Below are 25,413 nucleotides of genomic sequence, written 5' to 3'. Positions count from 1 at the left end.
CCAAGCCCGGTTCGGCTCCGTGGGTTAATCAGGGAGAACTTCCCTCTGCGGATTCAGCTTCGAGGGGCGACTGCCCCGGCGAAGGGGAGTCGGGTGACCTCCGACCCTCATTTACTAGGGACCCAGTTTATCGTGGGTCGCTGCCCCGCTGTCTGCCGATGGTACAGAGGACTGGGACACTTGGATTTGGACCACCAATCCTGGATGGATGCCGCTGGAACCTGGCGGTTCTCGGAGCGCGCATCCCAGCCTCTTCAAAATCCCTGGACGCTGGCAAACGTCCCTATCCCAGGAGGCCAAGCCCGACCCTCCGACAGATAGCCGGTTACCCCTTTGAATTGCCCACATAAAACGCGAGAGACTGCCCTATTCATTCCTATGTCTATCTCCTCCTCCTACATCTCTCTTTTTTTCCCTCCCTAGTTTCCTTTCAGCCCGCTTCTTGGCCACGTCTGTACCTTTTTTGTTTCTTGCAGAATCGAATCCAAATCGGCCCCCTCAAAAAGACTCAATGGCTCTGCTAAAACCGGTTAGTGGCCGAAACTGGATTCTGACAGCCGGCCGTTCCGGGGGGAGCGGCTCGTCGCCACCTCCACCCCCTGTTCTTGGAAGCCTTATTTTGTTGGCTGTGGCGGATTTGTATATTTCAGTCTTAGCAGGTTTCTGTATATTCTTGGTATCTCCTGTACATTTTTATTCCGGTTTAGAGTTCGGAGGCACGATCTCGTTCCTCTGAGAAATTTTAAACTGTAGCATGTGAAAACCAGAATGACAAGGAAACGGCAATTCCCAGAGAATCGGCAGGGATGCTCGGGCGAGAACTGGAGCCACTCCGGTTGCAACGAGTTCCGCACCTATGTTGCAGTTTCTCCTCCTATTCTCACCTAACTCGATTATCATTTTCGAGCTGATGATGGGTGACATCACAAGCACCCAACAAAACCTATCATTTTTATTGTAGATCGTGTTAATTACCTTTCTCTCTGCAACTGATGTTGTAGGATTTAAAATCTTTGTATTGAAGAAAGACCGAACTCTGGGATGGGCTTATTTTTGTAGCATTGCAGGTCGTCTGTATCAAGCTGGCCTATTTCTCCCTATCTCACAAAAGGATAGGAGGGGAAAAACGTGCTAGGGCGAGTTAATATTTAGTGTCATTTTGTAGCTCGGGCTCAAGCATAAAAAGCCCTTCTGAATTCATTCTTAAGGTTATTTTTCACTGGTCAACTGAATTTCATTTTCCATTATGTTATTGCATGAAAGCATTCACTGTTCATAAACTGTCACTGTGTAAAAGCGCTGCATGTCACACACTGCCAGTCTGTTAAGATGAGTCCTGTCCCCCAAAGAACCCGGCTCGGTGTGGCCTTGAAAGCTGAAAGTCAGTGTGACATTCTTCTGTTTGACCTGTTCCTGGCAGCCAAGAGTTAATGCTGAATGAGTCATTTCTATTAAATAAATCAGAAGCTTATCTAGGGAGGTTTCTTAAAATATTTTGTGTTTGTGTTATTTTTTCTTATGGGGCTGCATCTTTTCAATATCGATTTTTTTGTATCCCTTGGGAATGGTTCGATTGTTACTACTGCTACATTTTTCCTAATAGTGAGAGGCCTTGGGGAGGACGAGGCCTCAGCAGCTGCCTGCTATGTATCTCTACCTCATGCCTGGCTTGCTTGTCTTCTAAACCTAAATACCTACCTCTGGGTGTGTGGGAGGGCGGACACCTGGTTCTGTACCCATATTTGGCCTTCTCTTTTGCCATAAGTTCCTTCTGAGCTGTCAGGACCCTGTTAACAGTCTCAATCTAACTTTGATCAAAGGCTGGCTTATAAAAATCTAGTGTTTGGGAACTTTAAAGGTTTTTTTTCCTTCCCCCATAGAAGTGATGTGGGCTGGTTCCCAGAAACCTAGCTAGCTCATATTGTCAGTAACTGCAGTGCCATTTGGTTGAGTCTTGTAGTTCAGGGAGCAAGAGCTTTGTGGTCCAAGACTGACTAAAACAAACAAAACATAGGCCAAGTTTGTCTTAGGCATTTCCACACCCTCCCTTTCAGTGCCACTCTTCTCCCCACAAGTGTTTCCCATCATTCTGCCCCAAGGCTTAGGGCCCTAAGAGTGTTACCTGCTTCAGCATTTTCTACTGCCTTCCTATCTATCGAATATTCCCCTTCTTTCTGAGAATCCAAGCATGACCAGTTCTTAGGAGAAAGCAATGGGAACTAATTCATACTAGCATGGAAATGACTGATGGCGTCAACCTCCCTGTGTATATTTGCATCTCCCCAACCCTAGTATCAGTCCTTCATTAATACAACCCTTAAGCTTACTTATGCTTACCTTATACCAGGGTCCAAATTACAAATAGGTGAAATTTGAGTGAGATTAACAATTTGAATGTGGAGGCCAACTAAAGGCCTCTTCTAGGAACCAGTCTTGTGTGCATATGTGAGACCTGCCTTGGCTTCTGTAGGCTGCGCTACCTTTCTTCTACCTTTGAAACACAGCTTCCTGAAAATTTTAGAAATTCTCATCACATCTCTGGCTTGCACTAACACAGTGCAGCTAACGCTGCATGCAGCTAACACAGGTTGGAGGGGGGAGGTAGAGGAACCTGTGTGCAGACAATTCATTTATAAGCTGGGTCTTCATAGATCATTATATCCCACTTCACTTTGAGGAGTGGAGAGTTATCCATTCTAGGTTTTAGCTCTCTTTTTAGGAAGGAAAACTAGTAGGAAGCAAGTGAAGGTTGAATAGGAATGGGAAAGTTTCTCCCTTGGACAGTCTCCATTACATTTCTCCAGTGTTTAAAGTTTGAAACATCTCATGGGGAAGCACATACAGGATCAGATCTGGGGAAGAACTATGAATCCTGCTGACCAGGTGCAATTCTGCACCACCCTAGCAGGACAGTGCAGCCCAGGTGAGCTGGCAGCCCACACTCCTCCAAGGGGAGTGCTGGCCCCCTCAGGGGTGAGGTGTGTTGATTGGCCGTGCAGTCAGCTCCAGTCACATTGTTGGAAACAGCTGGCTTTGGAAGGAAAAAATAAATGTCATGTGTTGGAATCAGAAACCCAGATCATGGTTGTTTCTCTTAGAAAATTAAATCTTCTAGAAGGACCCTTGTTTTTTCACCCCCAGTGGATAACCTCTTGAGATTGTTGCTGTCAAAGTACCCAGCAAATGAACTACTTACTTGAGTCAGTACTTAAATGTTACAGCTTCACTTCTCTTGAAAATCAATTGGCCAGGATGAAAGAAAGATTTCTGTGTCATTTGGGAAAAGAGAAATAAATTATAGGGAGTCAGTGGGACCTGCATAATATTTTCGGTTGTAGCTTAAACTGGAATCAAGGGTGATTGCAGTTGAAAATTAAAATGGGTATTTTTAGCAGCTAGGGAAATAGACAAAGGGACAAAAAGAAGTAGACCAAGGGACAGTTTGAAATCATTTGTACCCAGGGCATAATGTGATGAGAGGTGGTTTTTCTTTTTTCTGTCCAAGTGCATTTTTTAAAGGAAGGTTTGGTGAGATTTTTGCAGTGAGGTGATGGAGTTTATACCTACTTTTTGCAAATTCATCTCCCTTTTGGTTGTAAATGTGTCTGCAGCTTTGAATGACTAAAAAATCTGGCTGTACACTGGACTCACTAAGCAGGCTTCATGACTTTTCCCCGTTGCTCAGGACTTGTGGTCTGAGTAGTTAATGGGACTGGGAAACTTTGACAGGGTCCTTGTTATATTTCGAACATGATGCAGTTTTCAGTAACCCAGTGTTTAATGTCGTACCCAGTCAGTCTAGTGGGAAGATGCCTTTTTACACAATGTGTAAGTGTGATTTGTTGCATGCTGTGTAGTATTTTACACATGGGTGCTTAAACCCTGACTACCAGTTTCTTCATCATTTGGAGCAGTTGTGATAAGGCTGTTCCACCTCTACAAATTATATAACGGGTTGTTTGGCTAGAGACAGTGTCCTGTTTATGTGGAATGTGTGCTTAGTCACTCAGTTGTGTCCGACTCTTTGCGACCCCACGGAGTGTAGCCCGCCAGGCTCCTCTGTCCATGGGGATTCTCCAGGCAAGAATACTGGAGTGGGTTGCCATGCCCTCCTCCAGGAGATCTTACCAACCCAAGGATTTATAGAGCCCAGGCCTCCCATATTGCAGGGAGATTCTTTACCATCTGAACCACCAGTGGGATGCTGGGCTGAGAATTTGGTTCTCCATACAACTAAGAGATGCCGTATATGATCTCTTTTCAAAGGAGAAGAAAAAATGTCCAACAAGATCATACTGATGTTTTATTCTTTGACTCAAGGCTGTTGAAACTTGGGCATTGTCTTAGAGGCATCCTGAATTTCTGTTGTTGAGGACTCAGTGTCAAAAGCAGAGGAGATGAAACCAAACCTTTATTGTATGTGGCACGCCTGGGAAGTGACCCCTAGTTTTAGCAGGTTTACCCCACTTAATAGTCTGAGAATTTTTTGACATAAGCTTGATACAAAGGAATAGATGCTATAGAGCAGAAAGAGGAGAGAAGAAAACTTGGCGTGTAATTTAGGTCAGGTGGTTGTTGGTTGTGGTTAAAGAGAAATGGTCCTGTTAATTGATGAGGGGAGCCACGAAGGTATTTGTATTCCATGACTCATTGCTGTGGGCAAAACCTGGTCCCCCAGTACAGGGCCAGGATGGTGGATTAATGCAAATTGGTGCTGCAGTTGAGGAGCCCAAAAGCCCAACCAGATGTGGGCTATTCATGCTGTTTCCTTAATGAAAGGCTTCGTTAGAAGGAGCTGCACCTGCTTGAGTCAGTGAGCCAAGGGAGTTAATACAGGGGCAGGGGCATGGCTGGGGTCGTTCGGCCTCAGGTCAGAGGTTGGTGGGCTGGCAGACTCCTTTATAAAGAAGACAGCTGGTATTTCCCTGTGGGAACGCTTGAGCCAGTGATCTTTCAAGAGATGCCCCAAAGCTTGATTTCCATGCCACTCTCCTAAAACACCTCTTGGATAACTGAATCACTTTGCTGCACACTGAAACTAGCACAATATTATAAATCAATTATATTTCAATTAACACCCCCCCCCCATCTTGGCCCTCAGGCTGCTGGTTTATAATCCTTGGATAAGAACATATAGCTCTAGTTGTGGGTTTCTTAATAAGGAAATGCCTAACTTCCTTTTCTCCTTGTATTTGTCAGGCTTACTAGAAAGCAGCACTCGGCTAAAACCTCATGAAGCCCAGAACTACAGAAAGAAGGCATTGTGGGTCTCCTGGTTCTCCATTATCGTCACACTGGCCCTGGCGGTGGCTGCCTTTAGTGAGTATTCAGAGTCTTGCTGATCGATGTATTTTACGGGTGTTGCCGGTTTTATTCTCTGACTCCTATGGGATGCACTTTTGCTTTTAGTTGACTATTATTGATGAGTAAATATTTTTTCGATGGTTACATAGTCAGATGCTTATAAATTAGTAAAATGGCTTCTCTCCTCTGCAGAGGCAAGAGGTAGTTAAGAAGAAGACTGGGAGTCTAGGCTCTCATCAGTATGCGGGTTTGTGGCAGTCAATTCTGGCTGCCAGCTGAAATAGTGAAAATATTCTCTTGGTGGATGCCTTCAGCCTGGGCTGACATGTGACAAATATATATCCTTGAGACTGGTATTTTGAACCTCATGCTACCAGATGAGTGTAATATTGTAGTACGACCTCTCCTCCCCACCCCCACCCCTGAATTATATTTGCCTGAGGTTTAGAATAAAATCATCTGAACATTTTAATGAAACAAAAATGGGAGGATCCCCTTGCAAGTTTTCAGTGGCCTTGGAAACAAAAATATTTATCATAATCAAGAAGAACTAAGAAAACTGAATGCTTTTTGCCTATGGATAATCCAGTTTCCCTGTTAGGAAGCCCATGACATGCATTTTCTCCACTAACATTTGCAGCCTATAGAAATGTGCATGTGCTGTTTATTCTTATTAATGTGCAGTGATTCATAAGCTTAAGCAGTGACATTTAGCTTCAGCTCAACCTTGGTGGAATCCACAGTGTTTTTTTCTTTTTAATGCTAGGAAAAAGAATGTATTGTATGCATTTTGTGATTAATTTATGGCCTTAACAGATTTATATTCTAAGTAATGAGTATCATACAAGGTGTCTCATGTAACAACCGCAGAGTAGGAGAAGGAAGGGCTGTGTCTGCTGGAATATACTACCCTGTGTGTTTTTAAAATTCCATTCTGCACAGTTAGAGCTGCTGCTGGAAATTGGTGTTGGCTCCCATGGGGGATATTAGAATTTGACCAAGTGTTCCCTACAAAACTCAGTGTATATTCCTTTAAGCAATATCTATTTGGAAACACTGTACCACATCTTGGCTTTTTTTTTTTTTTTGCCACATATTTAGCAGCCAAGGATAATTTCAGGGTAGAAGCATTTACCAATGAGCCAGAAATCTGATCAAGAGGAATTCTGATCCCTGAAAATAGCTACTCCTTCCTTTTTTTATAAAAATGCTGAAACAAGAGTAATAGCCCTATTGACATCCCTGGAGGATAATTTGGTTGCAGTGGCTGGTGGTGGGCTCCAAATCTGACCCTGTAATTTATATATGTAAAGAAAGAGGAATGGCAGGAAGGGAGATGATATACCAACAGAATAATAGTTACTCTGACTGATAGAGCTGTTATGACTTTATAATATGATTATTTGAATGAGGACCTGAATGTGGAGAAATATTGAGCAAGTCTTTCCTTTGGGAGAAGAATCCAAATTAAGCACATTTGATGTGCTTAATCAGAATAAGAAAAAAATTAGGAAATTTTGGGTTTGCAAATTATGCTTGTTCAGTTGGGTTATCTTAAAAATTTTGTTCCATTTCTTATAATAGGAAAAGACTGTTGCATAATGCATATGGAATTATAATATTGCTTTATGAAAAGGGTTCTGTTTCTCTTTAAAATGATTTTACCCTCTTTTTATAGCAAGTAATTTAACTGTTATAACTTCTTGCCTATAAAATGTTGACCTTGGGGTATACATGGCATCATGATTTTTGTTGCTTTCTGTGGTACATTAATTTGTTCCCAAGTTGCTTTCAACTTGTTCTGGTACAGTTAAACCAAAAAATGTAAAAGTTAAACTATATATTTTCTCATTTTAACTAGAGTAACTTTAATGTGTGTGCACATGTGTGTGTTTTATATTTTAGACCCTCGAGGTGGTCTGTGGCTGCATTGTTAGGGTTGTTGGTTTTATTTAGTTTCCAAAATCTATTTGTACTATGAAATATTAAAAGCTTTTAAAACATCACTTGCATGTTGATAGACTTTTGCTCAATCCTTTTCACAGTTTTGAAGGGGAAGAAAGTCAATAGAGATTAAGCAATATAAGCTTACTTTTGAAATTGTTTAAATTAGTATTTAAAGGAAAATGGTATGTTTCAGAAAGCACAGTAAATGTATTTTTAAAAAAGACTCAGAAGGAGCCCCCAGTATTCTCTAAGGAGGTGGTTGACAGAGAGATGGGATAAATGGAATAGGCTGGCTTGGTGAATGGCTGTTATATCCAATGAAATGGTCAGGTTGAACCAGTTAACATTTTAAAGAGAATTGCTATGGAATGCAGTGCTGTGAGATGGCAGAGAAGTGTGGAGTGTGTGCCGCGTGTGCATCTGTGTGTGGTGTGTGTGTTGCCAGGAGGTGATAGTCATGGTGAAGAGAAGACGGTATTTATTGTCATGTCTTCTTGCTACTACTGGATGGTAAACTCTTTGGGGCAGGATGAACATCCATTTTTACTTGGAAATCAGTACTTGAGATTGTTGAATGAATGAACTGAGAAATAGTTTCTAAAAAGTAATTTTTTTTTTAAGTTGGGGGAAGCAAAAGATTTCTTAGAAATAAATTTCATCTAAAGATTTGTTTAGATACCAGATTTAGGTCTTATTTATTTTATAAACAATTGAAATCTATTTAAGACAATTGGATAATCCTATGGCCATTCTCTTACTAAGGACCTTTCTTGGAGCACTATGGCTGGTTCAGTTAGAAACCCATCTTTATCTCCTCACCTGCCATTTCCTCTTTAATTGTACATGCTGATTTTTAGCTGAGCAACCTCTGGAGAAATGCTGTTGTCTCTTTTGTGTTTGGAAATGAGGCTGAGGGATATATGTAAGTTTTGGGGATACCTCTTTTTTCAGGACTGGAAAGATTCATATTTTTACATAGTGTGTACATTTGCAAATAAAGACTAGTATCCTTCACTTCCTACCAGCTTCCAAGTAATCAGGTACACTTTATTTTCACAAATTAGTAGTTTCTAAAAGACCTAATGATAAAAATAGCTTTGTTTAGTATTACTGAGTGATCGGTGATAAGTCACTTACACATGTAAGTATGGACGACATACAGGATGTCTAACATACAATGGATGATGTACATGGATGTCTGGTATAATCTGAAAAATTAGGTGAGTTTTCAAAGTTTGTGACTTGAAAGTATTTTGAGAGGAATATGTGCTTTGAAAGGGAGATGAACTATTTTTGGGAATCCTTGGTAATGTAGTGATTTTTGGACCTGCTCAAATGCTGATATAAAACCAGATGGTAATACATCTTGAATATTTCAGAAAGAGTTTTAGTTTGGCTTTAAAATTACTTCTGTTTATAATCGGTAGGCAGCATGGAAAATGGCAATCCTGTTATGAACAAACCTTAAAAAATCTGGTCTAATAATGAGGTTAGAAAGAGAACAGAAGTTCTTTTCACAATTCAGGGTTTTGACATCATTGATGTCTTTGTTAGAATGATTTAGGAAAGTGCATTCTGACTCTGAGGTTTGAATGAGTGTGAATTAATTTTTAGGCACTCAATACATGTTCTGTGGGAAGTGAAGATATATTTGAAACATTCTCAGGGGAACACCTTTCCTAAGACACACAGTTCCACTTTGAAAAAAAATTCAAACCAAGATCTTCTCAGAAAAAGTTCTCTCAAAAATTTTGTGAATCAGTAGATTTAAGAATTGGAAAATTTTCTGAAAGGAGTGATTTTTATACTTGGGGGTTTTAAAATCATGTATCTGATTGTTGTATAAACTCTTAACCCTTAAAATGGTAGAATAAGTGTACTTATTCTTTTTATTTTTAGTTTGTGAGTCCAAGAGTTGAGCAGAGAAGGCAATGGCACCCCCACTCCAGTACTTTTGCCTGGACAATCCCATGGACGGAGGAGCCTGGTGGGCTGCAGTCCATGGGGTCTCTAAGATCCAAAATGACTGAGCGACTTCACTTTCACTTTTCACTTTCATGCACTGGAGAAGGAAATGGCAACCCACTCCAGTGTTCTTGCCTGGAGAATCCCAGGGACAGGGGAGCCTGGTGGGCTGCCATCTATGGAGTCGCACAGAGTCGGACACGACTGAAGCGACTTAGCAGCAGCAGCATCCAAGAGTTGAGAGATAGATAAAATGAAATTATAGGTTCTTTTATAAACTCAGCAAAATATGTCTGGGAATTTATTATGGTATCTCTCAACTGACACATGTGTGAGGTGGGAAAGGCAAAAGACTCTCCAGTGGCCCTCTGGTACCCTGAGAGAGACATCTAAAGAGTTACAGTGGCCTAAAATGTGTGGCCTGACCTGGCCTTTGCACCCCACCTTGCTCAGACATCCCAACTTCCCAGGACTGGAGCTGGCATCTTTCAGCAAAACTCATCTTCTGGTAGACCTTCATGTGGCTGAATCTTTTGAGGGCCTCACCAGCCATAAGGACTCATTTCCCAGAGTAGTTTTATTCGTTCTTCGGTGTATGCCAGTTTCCCCCTTTGTGTCCCTCCTGCATTAGGTCAGGATGCCTGTGAGACCCTCACTGCTCCTGCGGGTGAGCCTAAGACCCAGCCCCTGCACCATTTCCCTAAAGACTTAGGGGGCTTCCATTCTGCTCCTAGAACTATCCTTCCTGTTGTTCGCTGTTCTTGCTTCTTTTTCTTGATGAAAGAAGTACATGCACATTATGAAAGTTCATGAGGCCAGAAGTACACAGTGCCAATCTCTTTCCCACCCTCCACTTTCTCTCAGTTTCCACTCACCAATGACAAGTCTGTTGCCAGGGTCTTGTATTTCCTTCTAGACATTCTCTGGGCATGGGAAGCGCAGGTGTGGTCCCCGTGTGTACAATCCCCCATTGCTACTTAGGTTAGATATGGGGTCTTATTCTTGCTGATCTTTCAAGGAGCCTGGCCTCTTCCCAAGCTGCTGTTTCCCCAGGGTAGTGTGGAGGGGAGTTTTCCAAAACAACTTCCCAACCACTGCCGGTCTGGGCTGCTGAGCTGAGCGGGGAGGATGTGGGCAGGAAGTTTGTGAGCCACATCCTGGGTGTGTTTAGGGGGATAACTTGCTCCCCGGGAGTGTGCGGGGTAAATGATACCCAGAGATGCTGATTCTGAGAGGTGGAAACCAGGAGGGAGGAACAGCTGAAATGCGGTTTGGGCACCTCATGTTGACAACACGCCCTGCCTCTGGGTCCTTCCTTCCTGCTTTCGTGTCCTTGTGGGTCGTGGACTCAAAGGTTGATGCCTCATCTCCCCACCCCAAGAATGCTGGCTCACAGATGATGCCGGCTCACCGATGCTTAGTATCTTAGTCCCGCCCCTTTGCTCACCTAGAGGCCCCTTCTGATCTTGCCCCTCCTCCCTGGCTGAACTCGGCTTCTCCCATCCCCCCAGCCAAGCTTGCCCACAAATGCTCCTTGCAGTTCCCCAGATGCTGCATCCTGCTCTTCGCCCCCACATCCATGCACCTGCTGTGCCCTTGGCGTCAGAGGCCCCGTGTTCCTGCCCCTATGCTTTGTTTTCTAGCCAAATTTTACTTATCCCTCAAAATTGAGATGAAAGAGCCCCTAGTCCCAGAAGCCTCCTCTGACCCTCCATTTCCTGATGAAATGCGTTTTGTGAATATAGCCAATATTTTATAATAACTATAAATGGAGGAAATATAATTCTTAAAAATTGTGAAACACTATGTTGTATACCTGAAATGTACATAAGTAAGTAAACTATACCTCAGTAAGAAATGATTTGAAAAATGGAAAGAAAAAAAAATGCCCTTGGTTTCCACAGCCTTGTGGGCACCAGGCAGTGTATCAGGAATGTGATACACGATACTTAAATCATTGTGTTGTCACCCTGTGAACAAAGGCAGGGCCCCGTCTTCTCCGGTCTACCTTCTCAGCCCCTAACACAGTTGGCGCTCAGATACTGGTTCAGTTAGTTCAGTTCAGTCTCTCAGTCGTGTCTGACTCTTTGGGACCCCATGGACTGCAGCTTGCCAGGCTTCTCTGTCCATCACCAACTCCCAGAGCTTGCTCAGACTCATGTCCGTGCCATCCAACCATCTCGTCCTCTGTCATCCCCTTCTCCACCTGCCTTCAATCTTTCCCAACATCAGGGTCTTTTCCAGTAATTCAGTTCTTTGCATCAGGTGGCCAAATATTGGAGTTTCAGCTTCAGCATCAGTCCTTCCAGCGGATATACAGGATTAATTTGCTTTAGGATTGACTGGTTTGATCTTCTTGCAGTTGAAGGGACTCTCAAGAGTCTTCTCCAACACCACAGTTCAAAAGCATCAATTCTTTGGCGCTCAGCTTTCTTTATAGTCCAACTCGCACATCCATACATCACTACTGGAAAAACCATAGCTTTGACAATATGGACCTTTGTTGGCAAAGTAATGTCTCTGCTTTTTAATATGCTGTCTAGGTTGGTCATAGTTTTTCTTCCAAGGAGCAAGTGTCTTTTAATTTCATGGATGCAGTCACCATCTGCAGTGATTTTGGAGCCCAAGAAAATAAAGTCTGATACTGTTTCCACTGTTTCCCCATCTATTTGCCATGAAGTGATGGGTCTGGGTGCCATGATCTTCGTTTTTTGAATGTTGAGTTTTAAGCCAGCTTTTTCACTCTCCTCTTTCACTTTTATCAAGAGGCTCTTGAGTTCCTCTTCGCTTTCTGCTATCTTAAGGGTGGTGTTATCTGCTTATCTGAGGTTATTGATATTTCTCCCAGCAATCTTAATTCTAGCTTGTGCTTCATCCAGCCTGACGTTTCTCATGATGTCCTCTGCATATAAGTTAAATAAGCAGGGTGACAGCATACAGCCTTGATGTGTTCCTTTCCCAATTTGGAACCAGTCTGTTGTTCCATGTCTGGTTCTAACTGTTGCTTCTGATACTGGTATTTCAGATACTGGTTGGACTGGAGTAGCTTTTAACATCTCCCTGCTGAGGCCACTGTGGCTGCAGCAGGTTGAGGATGTATGTTTGTAGGTGAAAATCTCAGAAAAAGGAACAGCAGATTTTTCAAGTGAATGGAAACAAGCGGGAAAGCCAGTGGGGATGGGGGATGCAGGGCCCTTGTCTCTCCCTCCCCCCAAACCCCTCCCTCCCCTCTCCCTCTGCCCATCTTGGGTCGACAGATCCAGGGTTCTATTGACCCCGACTCACTCATGGCTGTTAGGAGAGTGCATCTTCCCAGTCCCCAGGCTTACAACGAGCTGTTGTTTCCAGCCCACAGTGGAGGAGGGGTCCTCGCAGCTGCCTGCTTGTTCTGCTTCCCTTCTCCCTGCATTCTGCATACAGCCTTTAATTAAAATGTGGCCAGGGTGTATTAGCACAGAGGTGTCCTTGTCACACAGCCCCGGCGCTGACTCAGGGAATCTGGGCAGTGAGCCCTCTGGACTCATCTTATTAGGCTGGGTGGGTCCTTGTCCCCTCCTTGCTTGTGTCTGGGCTCTGCTAACATGCCTTCCAGAGTCCTGTGGGAAACTCCTGAGCGCTTTTCCTGTTGCCTCTCAGGCTCTTTCCAGGCACAGTTGTTAGCTGGTGGGACAAGAATAGGTTTTCTGGTCTGCTTGTGCTTAGGGACTGTGATCTGGTCCTCTGGGGATTTCCCCTTGAAGGTGAAGTTTCTGGCAGGGTCCTCCTTGACAAGAGGTTATTTCCTGGTGCCCTGTCGTGAGGGCTGAAGATGAGGTTGAAGAAAACGGAGAGGACAGTCCTTTTCCCGGTAAAGGAAGCTGTTTCTCACTTTCTACTGTTTCCTCCTGCACGTCTTTCCAGGGTGTGGCTGTGTCCATCCAGTCCTTAGCAAGTGCCTGTTGCCTGTCTGGTGTTCTGGGTACCACAGAGGACACTAGGACCTGGGACAGCCTCTTATTCCCTTGAAAAGCTTGGGTCTAATGGGGAGGGGAGTCTGTGGACGTCGGAGCAAATGATAGGGCAGTGGGGTAGGGCAGATAACCTGTTAGACACATAGGATGCTCAAGAAAAGATATCATTGGTCTGTTAGAGAAAGGACAGTCTGCAGCCTCCCCAAGAATGAATTAAAGGAAAATCAGAGCTATTAATGTAGAAACTAAGGCCATCCCGAGGCCGGAGTGCAGGAAGACTTAGGAGGGGCTTTGGAAACAGATTTTGGAATAAAGTAAATGCACTAGAGGATTTTACCTTCAGTGAAGAGATGGACCAGAATAAACCAACCCATCAACCCAGGAAGACCACTCAACTCTGTGTGTGGGGAGGCTTCTACTAGAATTTATAACCACGGGGAATGACCTTGTGCTCGTTTGTTTTTGGAATTTTCATAGGTTGCTTTCCTAAGAAATAGACTCTGACTCTGAGATTCACTGCAGGAGGTTTATTAGGAATGGGGGCTGGGAGAGGCTCTCAGGAGTAATTTCTTCTTTTTTTTTTTTTATACACTTATTTTTTTTTAAATTTAATATATTGTTATACAGTAGATATAGCAGCTGATAAAAATTATACACAGGTAAGATGGATGCATAATACACAATAATAGATATCAACTAAATATTTTATAAGACAATTTAAATGCTCAATAACTGATTATTAAAATGCCTGTTGGAGTTTACAAAAAGCAGCTTCTAGAAAATTATAGCATAGCATTCAAACACTTTTATTTTTTTATTTTTTAAATTTTATTTTATTTTTAAACTTTACAATATTGTATTAGTTTTGCCAAACATAAAAATGAATCCGCCACAGGTATACCCGTGCTCCCCATCCTGAACCCTCCTCCCTCCTGCCTCTCCATACCCTCCCTCTGGGTCGTCCCAGTGCACCAGCCCCAAGCATCCAGTATCGTGCATCGAACCTGGACTGGCGACTCGTTTCATACATGATATTATACATGTTTCAATGCCATTCTCCCAAATCTCCCCACCCTCTCCCTCTCCCTCTCCCACAGAGTCCATAAGACTGGTCTATACATCAGTGTCTCTTTTGCTGTCTCGTACACAGGGTTATTGTTACCATCTTTCTAAATTCCATATATATGTGTTAGTATACTGTATTGGTGTTTTTCTTTCTGGCTTACTTCACTCTGTATAATAGGTTCCAGTTTCATCCACCTCATTAGAACTGATTCAAATGTATAATTTCTGAAAAGAAGCAAGGGAAGCAGGATTGGGCAGGGGGAGAAGTTGAACGACAGTGCTGTTACCTCAGAGACTTGTCCCATAGGGACTTGGAGCCAGGATGGCCATTCAGAATTGTCTTATTGAAGCAAGGTTGCCAGACCCGTCATTGGTATGGGCTGCCCCATGGAGAAGTGTGACCTTGGGAGAGGCAGCTTCCTTCAGTAGAGGGCGGATATAGGAGAGGGATGAGCTGTGAGCCATTGGCAGCCCTCATTCCTGGCATCTGAAGGAATGAATGGGGAGTCCCTGAGGGAGAATCCAGGGGGTACACCATGGCGTCCTATATAGGTACTCATCCTGCCCGGGTATCCTAGGAACCCTCAAGCTGAGATACTGACATGGATATGGTTCTATGTTGCAAATACCCCTGAAATGCCTGAAAGAAGCAAGTGTAGAACCTCCACCAAGTCCCAGTAGCCTCATATGGATGACACGCCACCAATGCTGAGCTCATAATCCAACATTAGGAAGCTCCTGAGAAAGGATCTTAACTAGATGACTAAGTCATATAGCAGCATGATTAGAACTCGATGAGAAGAGGCTCTGATAGAATCTGTAAATGCATATATTTAATGAATAGACAATAAAAAAAGGAATCAAACACGTGAAGGGCACTGAAAAGAGCAACTGGGAAACAAACAAATATATATTTTTGCTGCTTTTATGGAAGCCATAACATGAACGTAGTTTTGTTTTTTGCTGCACCGCACAGCATGAAGAATCTTAAGTCCCTCACCAGGGATCGAACCTGTGCCCCCTGCATTGAGAGCACAGAGTCGTAACCATTGGACCACCAAAGGAAGTCCCATGTGGGTGTGGTCTTTAAAGTTAAGAACTGTAGCAGCAATCCACCACCCCCCGCCCTGCCCCCGCAACTCTCTCTCCTGTCTGTTTCCTCCTCATCTCCATGCTGGCAATCACTTTGCCTCTCTAGCTGATTCTTGCATTTTCTTATACCTTTAAAAATAACAGGCTTCTAATGCTAGTTCTTGAATTTTTGTTGTTAAGGTGTTACTTGTTGACTTCCCAGCAGGGAAGAAGATAATTTACTCTCTACTCTCCTCCTGGCCCCACACAGGCATGCTGACTTTGAATTCCCATCCTTGCATAATAGTTATGGTTTGCATTATTATGACTACATAAATCTTGCTCACTGAGCTATATGGCAAAGAATGATTACCTCTTTCCTGCACCATTTTTTATTTTCTCTGGTTTTAGTATTTAATATGTAAGTTCTGTTTTGTTTGTTCCTATGTTTACTTTTCTCTGCATCTCTTTATTTTTTAAAATTATTTATTTATCTCGTTGCTGCTCTTGGGCTTTCTCTAGTTGTGGCAAGAGGGGCGACTCTAGTTGTCACGGGCTTCTCACTGCAGTGGCTTCTCTTGTTGCAGAGAACGGGCTCTAGGACATGCGGGTTTCAGTAGCTGCAGCACACGGGCTTAATTGCCCCACGGCATGTGGAATCTTCCCCAACCAGGGACTGAACCCGTGTCCCCTGCACTGGCAGGCAGATTCTCAACCACAGGACCACCAGGGAAGTCCTTCTGCATCTCTTTCTTATTAAATTCTAATTCAGCATTTTTATTTCAACCTCAGCTTCTTTGTAATATTTTCAGATGCGTCAATAATTCTGTCAGCGTTTTCTTTAAGAAATCTCCTTCAGGGCTGTTTGACATTTGTTAATCTGTTTGGTTGCTCTTTCTATTTGATGGGCATCCTAACATCCTGCATCCTAGCATCACCCTTCACCACGGATTTGGGCATTTCCTGTATTTCTCCTCTGTTGAGTCCCCTGTTTCCTGGATGCCATGTTTTTCTCTTCTTTGGTTGACATGCTTATCTTCTCTTAGCTCCCCTAGGAAGGAGCACATGGGAACGGAAGCTTTTCAAGCCTAAAATGTCATTAATATATCCTGACACTTGACTGATGGCTTAATAGAAAATTCTCAGTACAAATAATGTTCCTTAAGAGTTTTGAAGCTCTTATTTCTAGGGTTACTATTTAAGTCCGAAACCTTTCTAAATCATAATCCTATGTATGAGACTTGCTGTGGTAGGGTCTTTTTCATGAATGTATGCCCCTCCTTTCTATTTTTTTTCCATTCATCTTTTTCTGTCTCTTTGCTCTACATTCTGGGAAATTTCCTCCACTTTATACTCCGGTGTTTCTATTGAGCTTTTCATTCTTACTGTCAAGTTTATTTTTAATTGCCTGAGTGTGCCTTTTAAAAAATCATCCAACTCTTGTGTTACTGATCTTTTTCATAGACCTTTTCTTATCTTTTTGGGAAAATATTAATGACATTAAAAAAGATCTTTTTCTGATTTTGTATTGTCTTTCTCTGAGGTGCTATTTTCCCCATTTTCCTTGGGTTTATTGTTTTTGTGAGGAGTCCTGTGAGTGGTGATCCTTGATAGGTCTGCTCATATTAAGAGTGGGTGTTAAAAAAGAGTAGACGTGTACCCTATGTTCATAGCAGCACTATTTATGATAGCCATCCCTCCCAAAAAACCCCAAAAATACAATAGTCAAGACATGGAAACAACCTAAATGTCTATCAATAATGAACGGATCCATGGAATACTACTCAGCCATGACAAAGAATGAAATAATGCCATTGACAGCAACATGGTGGACCTAGAGATTATCATTCTAAGTGAAGTCAGGCAAATGCCATGTGCTATCACGTATATGTGGAATCTAAACTATGACACAAATTAACTTACATATGAGACAGACTCACAAACATAGGGAACAGACTTGTGGTGGCCAATGGGAGGCGCGTGGGGGAGGATGGACTGGGAGTTGGGGACTAGCATGTTGAAACTATTATACCAAGAATGGATAAACAACAAGGTCCTACTCTAAGGCACAGGGAACTAATTGCAGTATCCTGTGATAAACCATAATGAAAAAATAAAAAGGCAAAAATAGTGGATGTTTAAAAGCTGACTGAAGTTGTGAATATGTGGGTGGGTGGACTTTGTGGTGGACTGTTTTGTTGGGTGGATCCCAGTTTAATTAATGATTCCTGGTTCTTCCTCCTGGGCTTCCCAGGTTGCCCAGAGAAGGGCTTTCTGATCTGGGGGGTAGACGGCTACTGCTTGAATTGTGTGTATTGAGTTGAGGTGGAAGATTGAGATCTCATCATTCTATTTGGGATTCTTCATTTGGTCTGCTGGGTAAGAGTTCAGTTTGGTTTTCCCACCTTTATCTGAGTCTGTGAGTGAGTGAGTGAGTGAAGTCGCTCAGTCGTGTCCGACTCTTTGTGACTCTGTGGACTGTAGCCTACCAGGCATCTCCGTCCGTGGGATTCTCCAGACAAGAATACTGGAGTGGGTTATCATTTCCTCCTCCAAGGGATCTTCCCAACCCAGGGATCGAACCTGGATCTCCCACATTGGAGGCAGACGCTTTAACCTCTGAGACACAGGGAAGCTGGGTCTGGTGTTCCTCAAATAAGAAACTGTTGTACCTTCTTCAGAGAATAGATCTCTAATGTCTGACAGGAGTTGGGGAGGGAACCTGGAAAGGACTTTTAAAATAGACTTTGAACCAGTCATTCTGTTTTCAGTCTTCTCTTTGTTACACTGTGCTACCAATTCTTTTTTTTTCTTCAGTGCCCTGAATGTAAATTGACCTGCCTTTTTGCTTTCACACTGCTGTCTTAGGAGTTTGCTTTCTGGAGTCTGTTAAATCAATTACTAGTTGCCCATATGTTTTCTGGCATCTAAAAATTGTTTTTGTTGCTTCTTCCATTTTCTTTTTCTAATGGGTTTGTCTTTTTTTTTTTTTTTTAATCTTTCTACTCTTAGTTTAGAATTTTTTAGGGGAAGCAAAGGGGCTTCCCTAGTGGCTCAGATGGTAAAGAATCTGCCTTTAGTGCAGGAGACCCAGGTTCAATCCTTGGGTTGGAAGATCCGCTGGAGAAGGAAATGGCAGCCCATTCCAGTACCCTTGCCTGGAAAAATGCCATGGACGGAGGAGCCTGGTGGGCTACATACAGTCCATGGGGTTGCAAAGAGTTGGACACGACTGAGTGACTTCAGGACAAACAAAAGTAACCGTGAGGAACCATCCTACCATATTTCCCTGGAAGTGTCACACATAGCAGTTTATAGTGAAAACATATGAAGTGAATTAGAAACCAATGAGAAATAGTGAACCAAAATATAGTCTGAGAAACTTACCCAGAATGTGGCCCAGAGTGATACTTCTCTTTCATGTTTTCTAAGAGACATGAAATTAGGAAAATTTCTAATATAAATGAATAAGAATTCTAAAAGTAGAAAAAAGAGGAAATAGAGAACAGTCTTTGTTTTTAGAGGTGTCTGAGACTGTTTTGGAATTGGTGGAAATTTAAAAATTGATGTCTTTGAACTATATCATGCTGACCATTGTGTGAGTGACTTGATGTCAGAGATTTTAAAATAAGAAAGAAAAGTACACTAAGAACATGTCTCTTTCATTTAAAAAAGTGCTGGTCACAACCTATCAAATTGATTTTATGTGCCACCAATGGGTTGTAACTTTCAGATTAAAGAACACTGACCCAGTGGGTCAATATAGAACCATGTGTCCAACAAGTCTGTTTAACATTATGGAACATTTATAGATGTGACCACTTCCATGGTTACGAAAGAAGCCTCATTCAGTTACTAAAAATTTGTATTTTACAGTGTTCTCTATTCACAATGCAATGAACGTTTGAAATAGCATGTAGCTAAAATGCTTCTATATGTCACAACATATGTGGGAAATTAACACCTTTCTGAGTATCACAAGGGGGAGAGGTGCTAAATATTTAAAAATATTTAGAACTTAAGATGAGATAAAAATTGATGAGCAAAACTATGTAAAACAAGAGACTAAGAAACAGCAAAGCAGTAAATCCAAAATAGGTGAAAGGAAGAAAACAGTACATCTAAGAGTACAAATTAATGAAAGAGAAAAAGATTAAATAGAATCAATAATACTAAAAGCTGTTTAAGACTAATAAAATTAGGTTCAGCTCTAGTCAAACTGATCATAACAGAAAAGGAATGAATGAAAAGTAATTGCAAGTTAAATGAGGAGTAATAATTAAGAATAAAGAAAAAAACGTAATCAGACTATTTACAGTTTTATGCCCATAAATTTGAAAGCTTAGGTGAAATGCATAGTTTTCTAGAATCATAATCTGTTATGATTGACTCAAGGAAAAAAGTGACCAAAATGGCAACCCACTCCAGTGTTCTTGCCTGGAAAATCCCATGGATGGAGGAGCCTGGTTACAGTCTACAGACTATGGTCCATGGGGTTGCAAAGAGTCAGACACGACTGAGCGACTTCACTTTCATGCTTGATTTAAGTTAAAGAAGTTAATCTAAGCCATTGGTTCTCATCCAGGTATGATTTTACACCTAACTCTGTGCCCCCTCCTTTCCCAGAGGACATTTGGCAATGTCAGGAGACATGTTTCGTTGTCACAACTGGGGCTAGGAATGCTGCTGTCATCTGGTTGGCAGAGGCCAGGGATGCTGCTAAACATCCCACAATGCATGGGGCAGTCCCCCACAAAACAAAGAATTACCTGGCTCAAAATGTCAATAGTGCAAGGTTGAGAAACTCTGATATAGGCCAACATGGTTTTATAGGTGGTTTTATGAATATATAAGGATTAGATAATCCCATTCTCATGTATACTGTTTCACTGAAAAAGAAGAAAAACTTCCCATATAATTTTTTAAAAATTTATTATTAATTAATTAATTTTGGCCAGGCCATGTGGCATGTGGGGTCTGTCTAACAAGGGATGGTACCTGTGCCCTCTGCACTAGAGTCTTAACCAAGGGACTGCCAGTGAAGTCCTCAATGTTATTTTGAGAGTAGTACTACCTTGATACCAAAAACCAAAGACCTTAGAGAAGAAGTTACAGATAAGCAAGCTGAATCTATGTTTATATAACAAAACAGTAAATAACCATCTTTACCACATTGTGTTAATTTTGGAATGCAAGGATGATGTAGTCAGAATAGTTATTATGTAATTTACCATGTTTGTAAATTAAGAGGAAAAGTCATAGTGTCTTTCAGTAGATATACAAAAAGCATTTGATAGAATTCAAGGCAAAATAAAACTTTTAGCCAAGAAGGGAATTACCCTGATAAAGACTATCTAAGTTAAAATGTTAACAATTCCAAGTGGTAAGCATTAGAAGCAATCCTGTAAAATCTAGAATGAAGATAAGGATGCTGCTGTTATCACTTTTCTCCAACGTTATTTTTGATGTTCCAGCCAGTGCAGTAAGGCAAGGAAAAGAAATAAAAGTACATGCATAGACTGGAGATGGGGAAAATAAGAAACCAGCTTTGCTCATGGATAGTATAGTCTACTCTACATAGAAAAGAAAAGAGAGTTGCAGACACTATTAAAAGAAATGAGAAGTTTCAGCAAGGTTGGTGTGGATGAATAGAAGTTTAACATACAGAAATCAAGTGTGTTCCTGTACAATAGCAACACAGAAGTTGTTCACTTGCTCAGTCATGTCCAACTCTTTGCGAACCCATGGACTGCAACACACCAGGCTTCCCTGTCCATCACCAACTCCCGGAGCTTGCTCAAACTCATGTCCATTGAGTCGATGATGCCATCCAACCATCTCATCCTCTGTCATTCTCTTTTCCTGCCTTCAGTCTTTCCCAGCATCAGGGTCTTTTCCAATGAATTGGCTCTTTGCACCAGGTGGCCAAAATATTGGAGCTTCAGCATCAGTCCTTCCAATGAATATTCAGGATTGATTTCCTTTAGGATTGACTGGTTTGATCTTCTTGCAGTCCAAGGGACTCTCAAGAGTCTTCTCCAACACCACAGTTCAAAGGCATCAATTCTTCAGTGCTCAGTCTTTTTTATTATCCAGCTCTCACATCCCTACGTAACTACTGGAAAAACCATAGCTTTGACTGTGTGGACCTTTGAGGCAAAGTAATGTCTCTGCTTTTTAATATGCTGTGTTCAGTTCAGTTGCTCAGTTGTGTCCGACTCTTTGCAACCCCATGGACTGCAGCATGCCAGGTGCAGATGACATCACCCTTATGGTAGAAAGTGAAGAAGAACTAAAGAGCCTCTTGATGAAAGTGAAAGAGGAGAGTGAAAAAGTTGGTTTAAAGCTCAACATTCAAAAAACTAAGTTCATGGCACCCAGTCCCATCAGTTCAGTTCAGTTCAGTCGTTCAGTTGTGTCCGACTCTTTGCGACCCCATGAACTGCAGCACGCCAGGCCTCCCTGTCCATCACCAACTCCCAGAGTTCACCCAAACTCATGTGTATCGAGTCGGTGATGCCATCTAACCATCTCATCCTCTGTCATCCCCTTCTCCTCCTGCCTTCAATCTTTCCCAACATCAGGGTCTTTCAAATGAGTCAGCTGTTCTCATCAGGTTGCCAAAATATTGGAGTTTCAGCTTCAACATCAGTCTTTCCAATGAACACCCAGGACTGATTTCCTTTAGGATGGACTGGTTGGATCTCCATGCACTTCATGGGAAATAGATGGGGAAACAATGGAAACAGTGACAGACTTTATTTTTTGGGGCTCCAAAATCACTGCAGATGTTGATTGCAGCTATGAAATTAAAAGATGCTTGCTCCTTGGAAGAAAAGCTATGACCAATCTAAACAGAATATTAAAAAGCAGAGACATTACTTTGCCAACAAAGGCCCGTCTTTTTAAAGTTATGGTTTTTCTAGTAGTCATGTAGGGTTGTGAGGGTTAGACTATAAAGAAAGGTGAGTGCCGAAGAATTGATGCTTTTGAACTGTGGTGTTGGAGAAGACTCTTGAGAGTCCCTTGGACTGCAAGGAGATCCAGCCAGTCGATATGCTGTGCAGGTTTGTCATTGCTTTTCTTCCAAGGAGCAAGCATCTTTTAATTTCATGGCTGCATCACCATCCATAGTGATTTTGGAGCCCAGGAAAATAAAATCTGTCACTGTTTCCATTGTTTCCCCATCTATTTGCCATGAAGTGATGGGACTGGATGCCATAGTCTTCGTTTTTTGAATGTTGTGTTTTAAGCCAGCTTTTTCACTCTCTTCTTTCACTTTCATCAAGAAGCTCTTTAATTCCTCTTCGCTTTCTGCCCAGGAGTAGAATTTTTAATTTTCATCACAATACCATGTCCTATACTAACAAACCGAAAGGCATAAATCTAATATACATACAGTTCCTTAAGTTATAAAATATTAAAGTGCATTAAGTAAAATCTGAATAAAGAAACCCTGTTTTCATGATTGGGAAGACGATAAAGATATCAATTTTCCTTGTATTAACCTGAACACATGCAATTTTGCTAAGAATTCCAATAATTTTTTTCTAGTAAAGCTGTAAAATTTATATGGGGGAATAAAGGGCTAAGTATAGTTAAAGTGATTTTGAAGAACAAGGTACATGGACTTGTCAAAACTTTAAACAATAGAGCAGTTGAGGACTTCTCTGGTGGTCTACTGGTTAAGACTCAGTGCTTCCACTTCAGGAGACGAGGGTTCAATCCTTGGTCAGGGAACTAAAGATCCTGCATACTGATCCACGCTGCATGGCATGGCAAAAAATTACAACGACAAAAAAACTAGAGCAGTTGAGATTATGATATTTTTAGGGACAAATAGACCAAGGAAGTAAAGTAGGCAGTTCAGAATTAGTACCACACATATGGAAATTTGATATGTGAGAGAGGTAGCGTCGAAGGTTGGGGAGGGAAGTAACAGTACTGAAACAATTGGCTGTCTGTGCAGAAAAAATGAACATAAATTTCTACCTCCCACCACAGACAAATATAAATTCCAAGTGAGTTAAGACATTAACCTGAAAAGCAGGAATCTAAAACTTTTAAATGGAAGTATGAGAATATGCATATGACCTGGCAGTAAAGAAAGTTTTAAAATTTAAGACACAGCGCAAACATCAGTTAATTTAACTACAACAATAAAAAATGAATAAATTTAACATTAGTAAAATAAACATTCATAAATTTGTCTACAAGCAGACTGAAATCTTTGTGCATAACAAAGAACTATATAAAATGAAAGATGAGGAGAGGATATTTACAACTGGGAGAGGATATTTACAAAGCATGCAACTTTTATATGTGTTCAAGGAGATGCACAGACTGTTCACAGCACTTTTGTTTGTAATGGCAAAACCTCAGAGGGAGACAGAGGTCCATTAACAGGAGAACTGATAAACTCCGTGTCTTAATTCTGTGACTCTCTCTATATAACATCACTTTTCAGCTTTGTGAGATCCAGGGTACCCTTTTTATAACTTAAAATTTTTTATTTATTTATTTTTGGCTGTGCTGCATCTTCAGCTCTGTGCAGGAATGTTCTCTAGTTGCGGAGAGCAGGGGCCATTGTCTAGTTGTGGTACACAGGCTTCTCATTGCAGTGGCTTCTCTTGTTGCGGAGCATAGGCTGTAGGGCATGGGGGCTACAGTAGTTGTGGCTCGTGAGCTTAGTTGCCCCAAGGCATGTGGGATCTTCCCAGATCAGGGATGGAACCCATGTTCCCTGCATTGGCAGGTGGATTCTTAACCACTGGACTTCCAAGGAAGTCCTATAACTTATATGTTACCATACCCATTCTATTATCTTAAACTCCCATCTATGCATACAATTTATAAAAATAACATTATATCCTAAAAGCAAAGTAATGGAAAAATAAAAGCAAGATAATTTTGAAGAAAATAGTGTATGTGTGACTGTATAAATGCTTGGTATGATGATATTTTTAGAAACAGTTAAGCAGTTGTTTACACTTGTGTATAAGGAGGAAATTGGGATCTGAGAAGATTTCATTGTTTACATTTTATACATGTCTCCAAAATGTAGGGCATTTTGAAAGAAGGACTGAAGAGGTTGGTGATGTTGATGTGCACATGTGGAGTCATGACAAATGTGACACCTAGGAGGACAGACTGATACAAGTGTTCTGTGTTGTGTCTTGAAAACCTGGAATGGAGTTGCTATTAGTGACCTAATATTTTGAACTGGTTTATAACTCTTTGTTAAAGTCTCACTAAAACCAATCATATTCTCCTTTTCATTTACATGGTATTTCCTATAAAAAATCAGTGTATATATAAAACTATGCAAAAGAAACAAACAAAGTTTCCTGTAGAGGTTAACAATAGAATTGAGTTCTAGGCTCAGATCCTTTTTCACCTAAATGAGTATCTTGTGGGTTTTCTGAAATCCTATGGGAAAAGAGAAAATTTTTCATTGCACAGGAGTCTCTTCAACATTTTAGAATATGAAGATCCCTGGCTCCCTCTCGTTCACTAAATACTACCATCTCCCCAGGCCCACATTTAACAACCAGTGACAACCCAACACATTTCCAACATTACCCCACTGTTCTGTTGAAAACTGCTCAACTAGAACTTCTAATGTGGATTCATTGGAAAACAATGCTTAAGAATGGAAGACTCTACCAATGAGATAATCTTAACTAATACTAATGTATTGTTAACTACTGAACTGTTTGTGAATACAGAAGTGTAATAACAAACATGGAAATGGTAAGGTAAACTCAGGATGGTGTCTTGCTTGGAGTGGGTGGACACAAGGGATCAATAAAGGATATACAGAAGGCTTTATCCGTAACAGTAATGTTCACAGTCCCCCCACCAAAACAAAAGTAACAAACAAAAACCAACCCCCAAAAATACCCTTTTGGTGTTAATGTAGTGAACTGTAAAGATTTCTCAAAACTGATGGTATGTGTATAGGTGTTCATTCTTTTATTGTTGGAACCTTGCAATATAATGTCAAGCGAGACAAAAAAGAGGATGACTTAAGATAAAGGTCAGATAAAGGGTTAAGGTTGTATATGTACTTAATTTTTGCTTCCATCCCTTCCCGCTTTTTTGCCATTGT

At 41.5% G+C, this 25,413-nt stretch overlaps 1 protein-coding gene across 1 annotated transcript in view; it reads left to right on the top strand.

The window, feature by feature from the left end:
- The first annotated feature begins 5,165 nt into the window (after positions 1 to 5,165).
- Positions 5,166 to 25,413, top strand: part of TMEM163 (transmembrane protein 163) — a 263,415-nt gene continuing 243,167 nt past the window's right edge. Inside the window, exon 1 of the mRNA XM_010853703.1 lies at positions 5,166 to 5,319. Within this exon, the coding sequence (XP_010852005.1) occupies positions 5,166 to 5,319 (154 nt within the window). The remainder of the gene's footprint in view (positions 5,320 to 25,413) is intronic.

The sequence above is a fragment of the Bison bison genome, unplaced genomic scaffold (genome assembly GCF_000754665.1).
Source record: "Bison bison bison isolate TAMUID 2011002044 unplaced genomic scaffold, Bison_UMD1.0 scf7180017864330, whole genome shotgun sequence".
Taxonomy (NCBI): Eukaryota; Metazoa; Chordata; class Mammalia; order Artiodactyla; family Bovidae; genus Bison; species Bison bison.
Note: the sequence above shows the minus strand (reverse complement) of the source record. Positions and strands in the feature narration are given on the sequence as shown.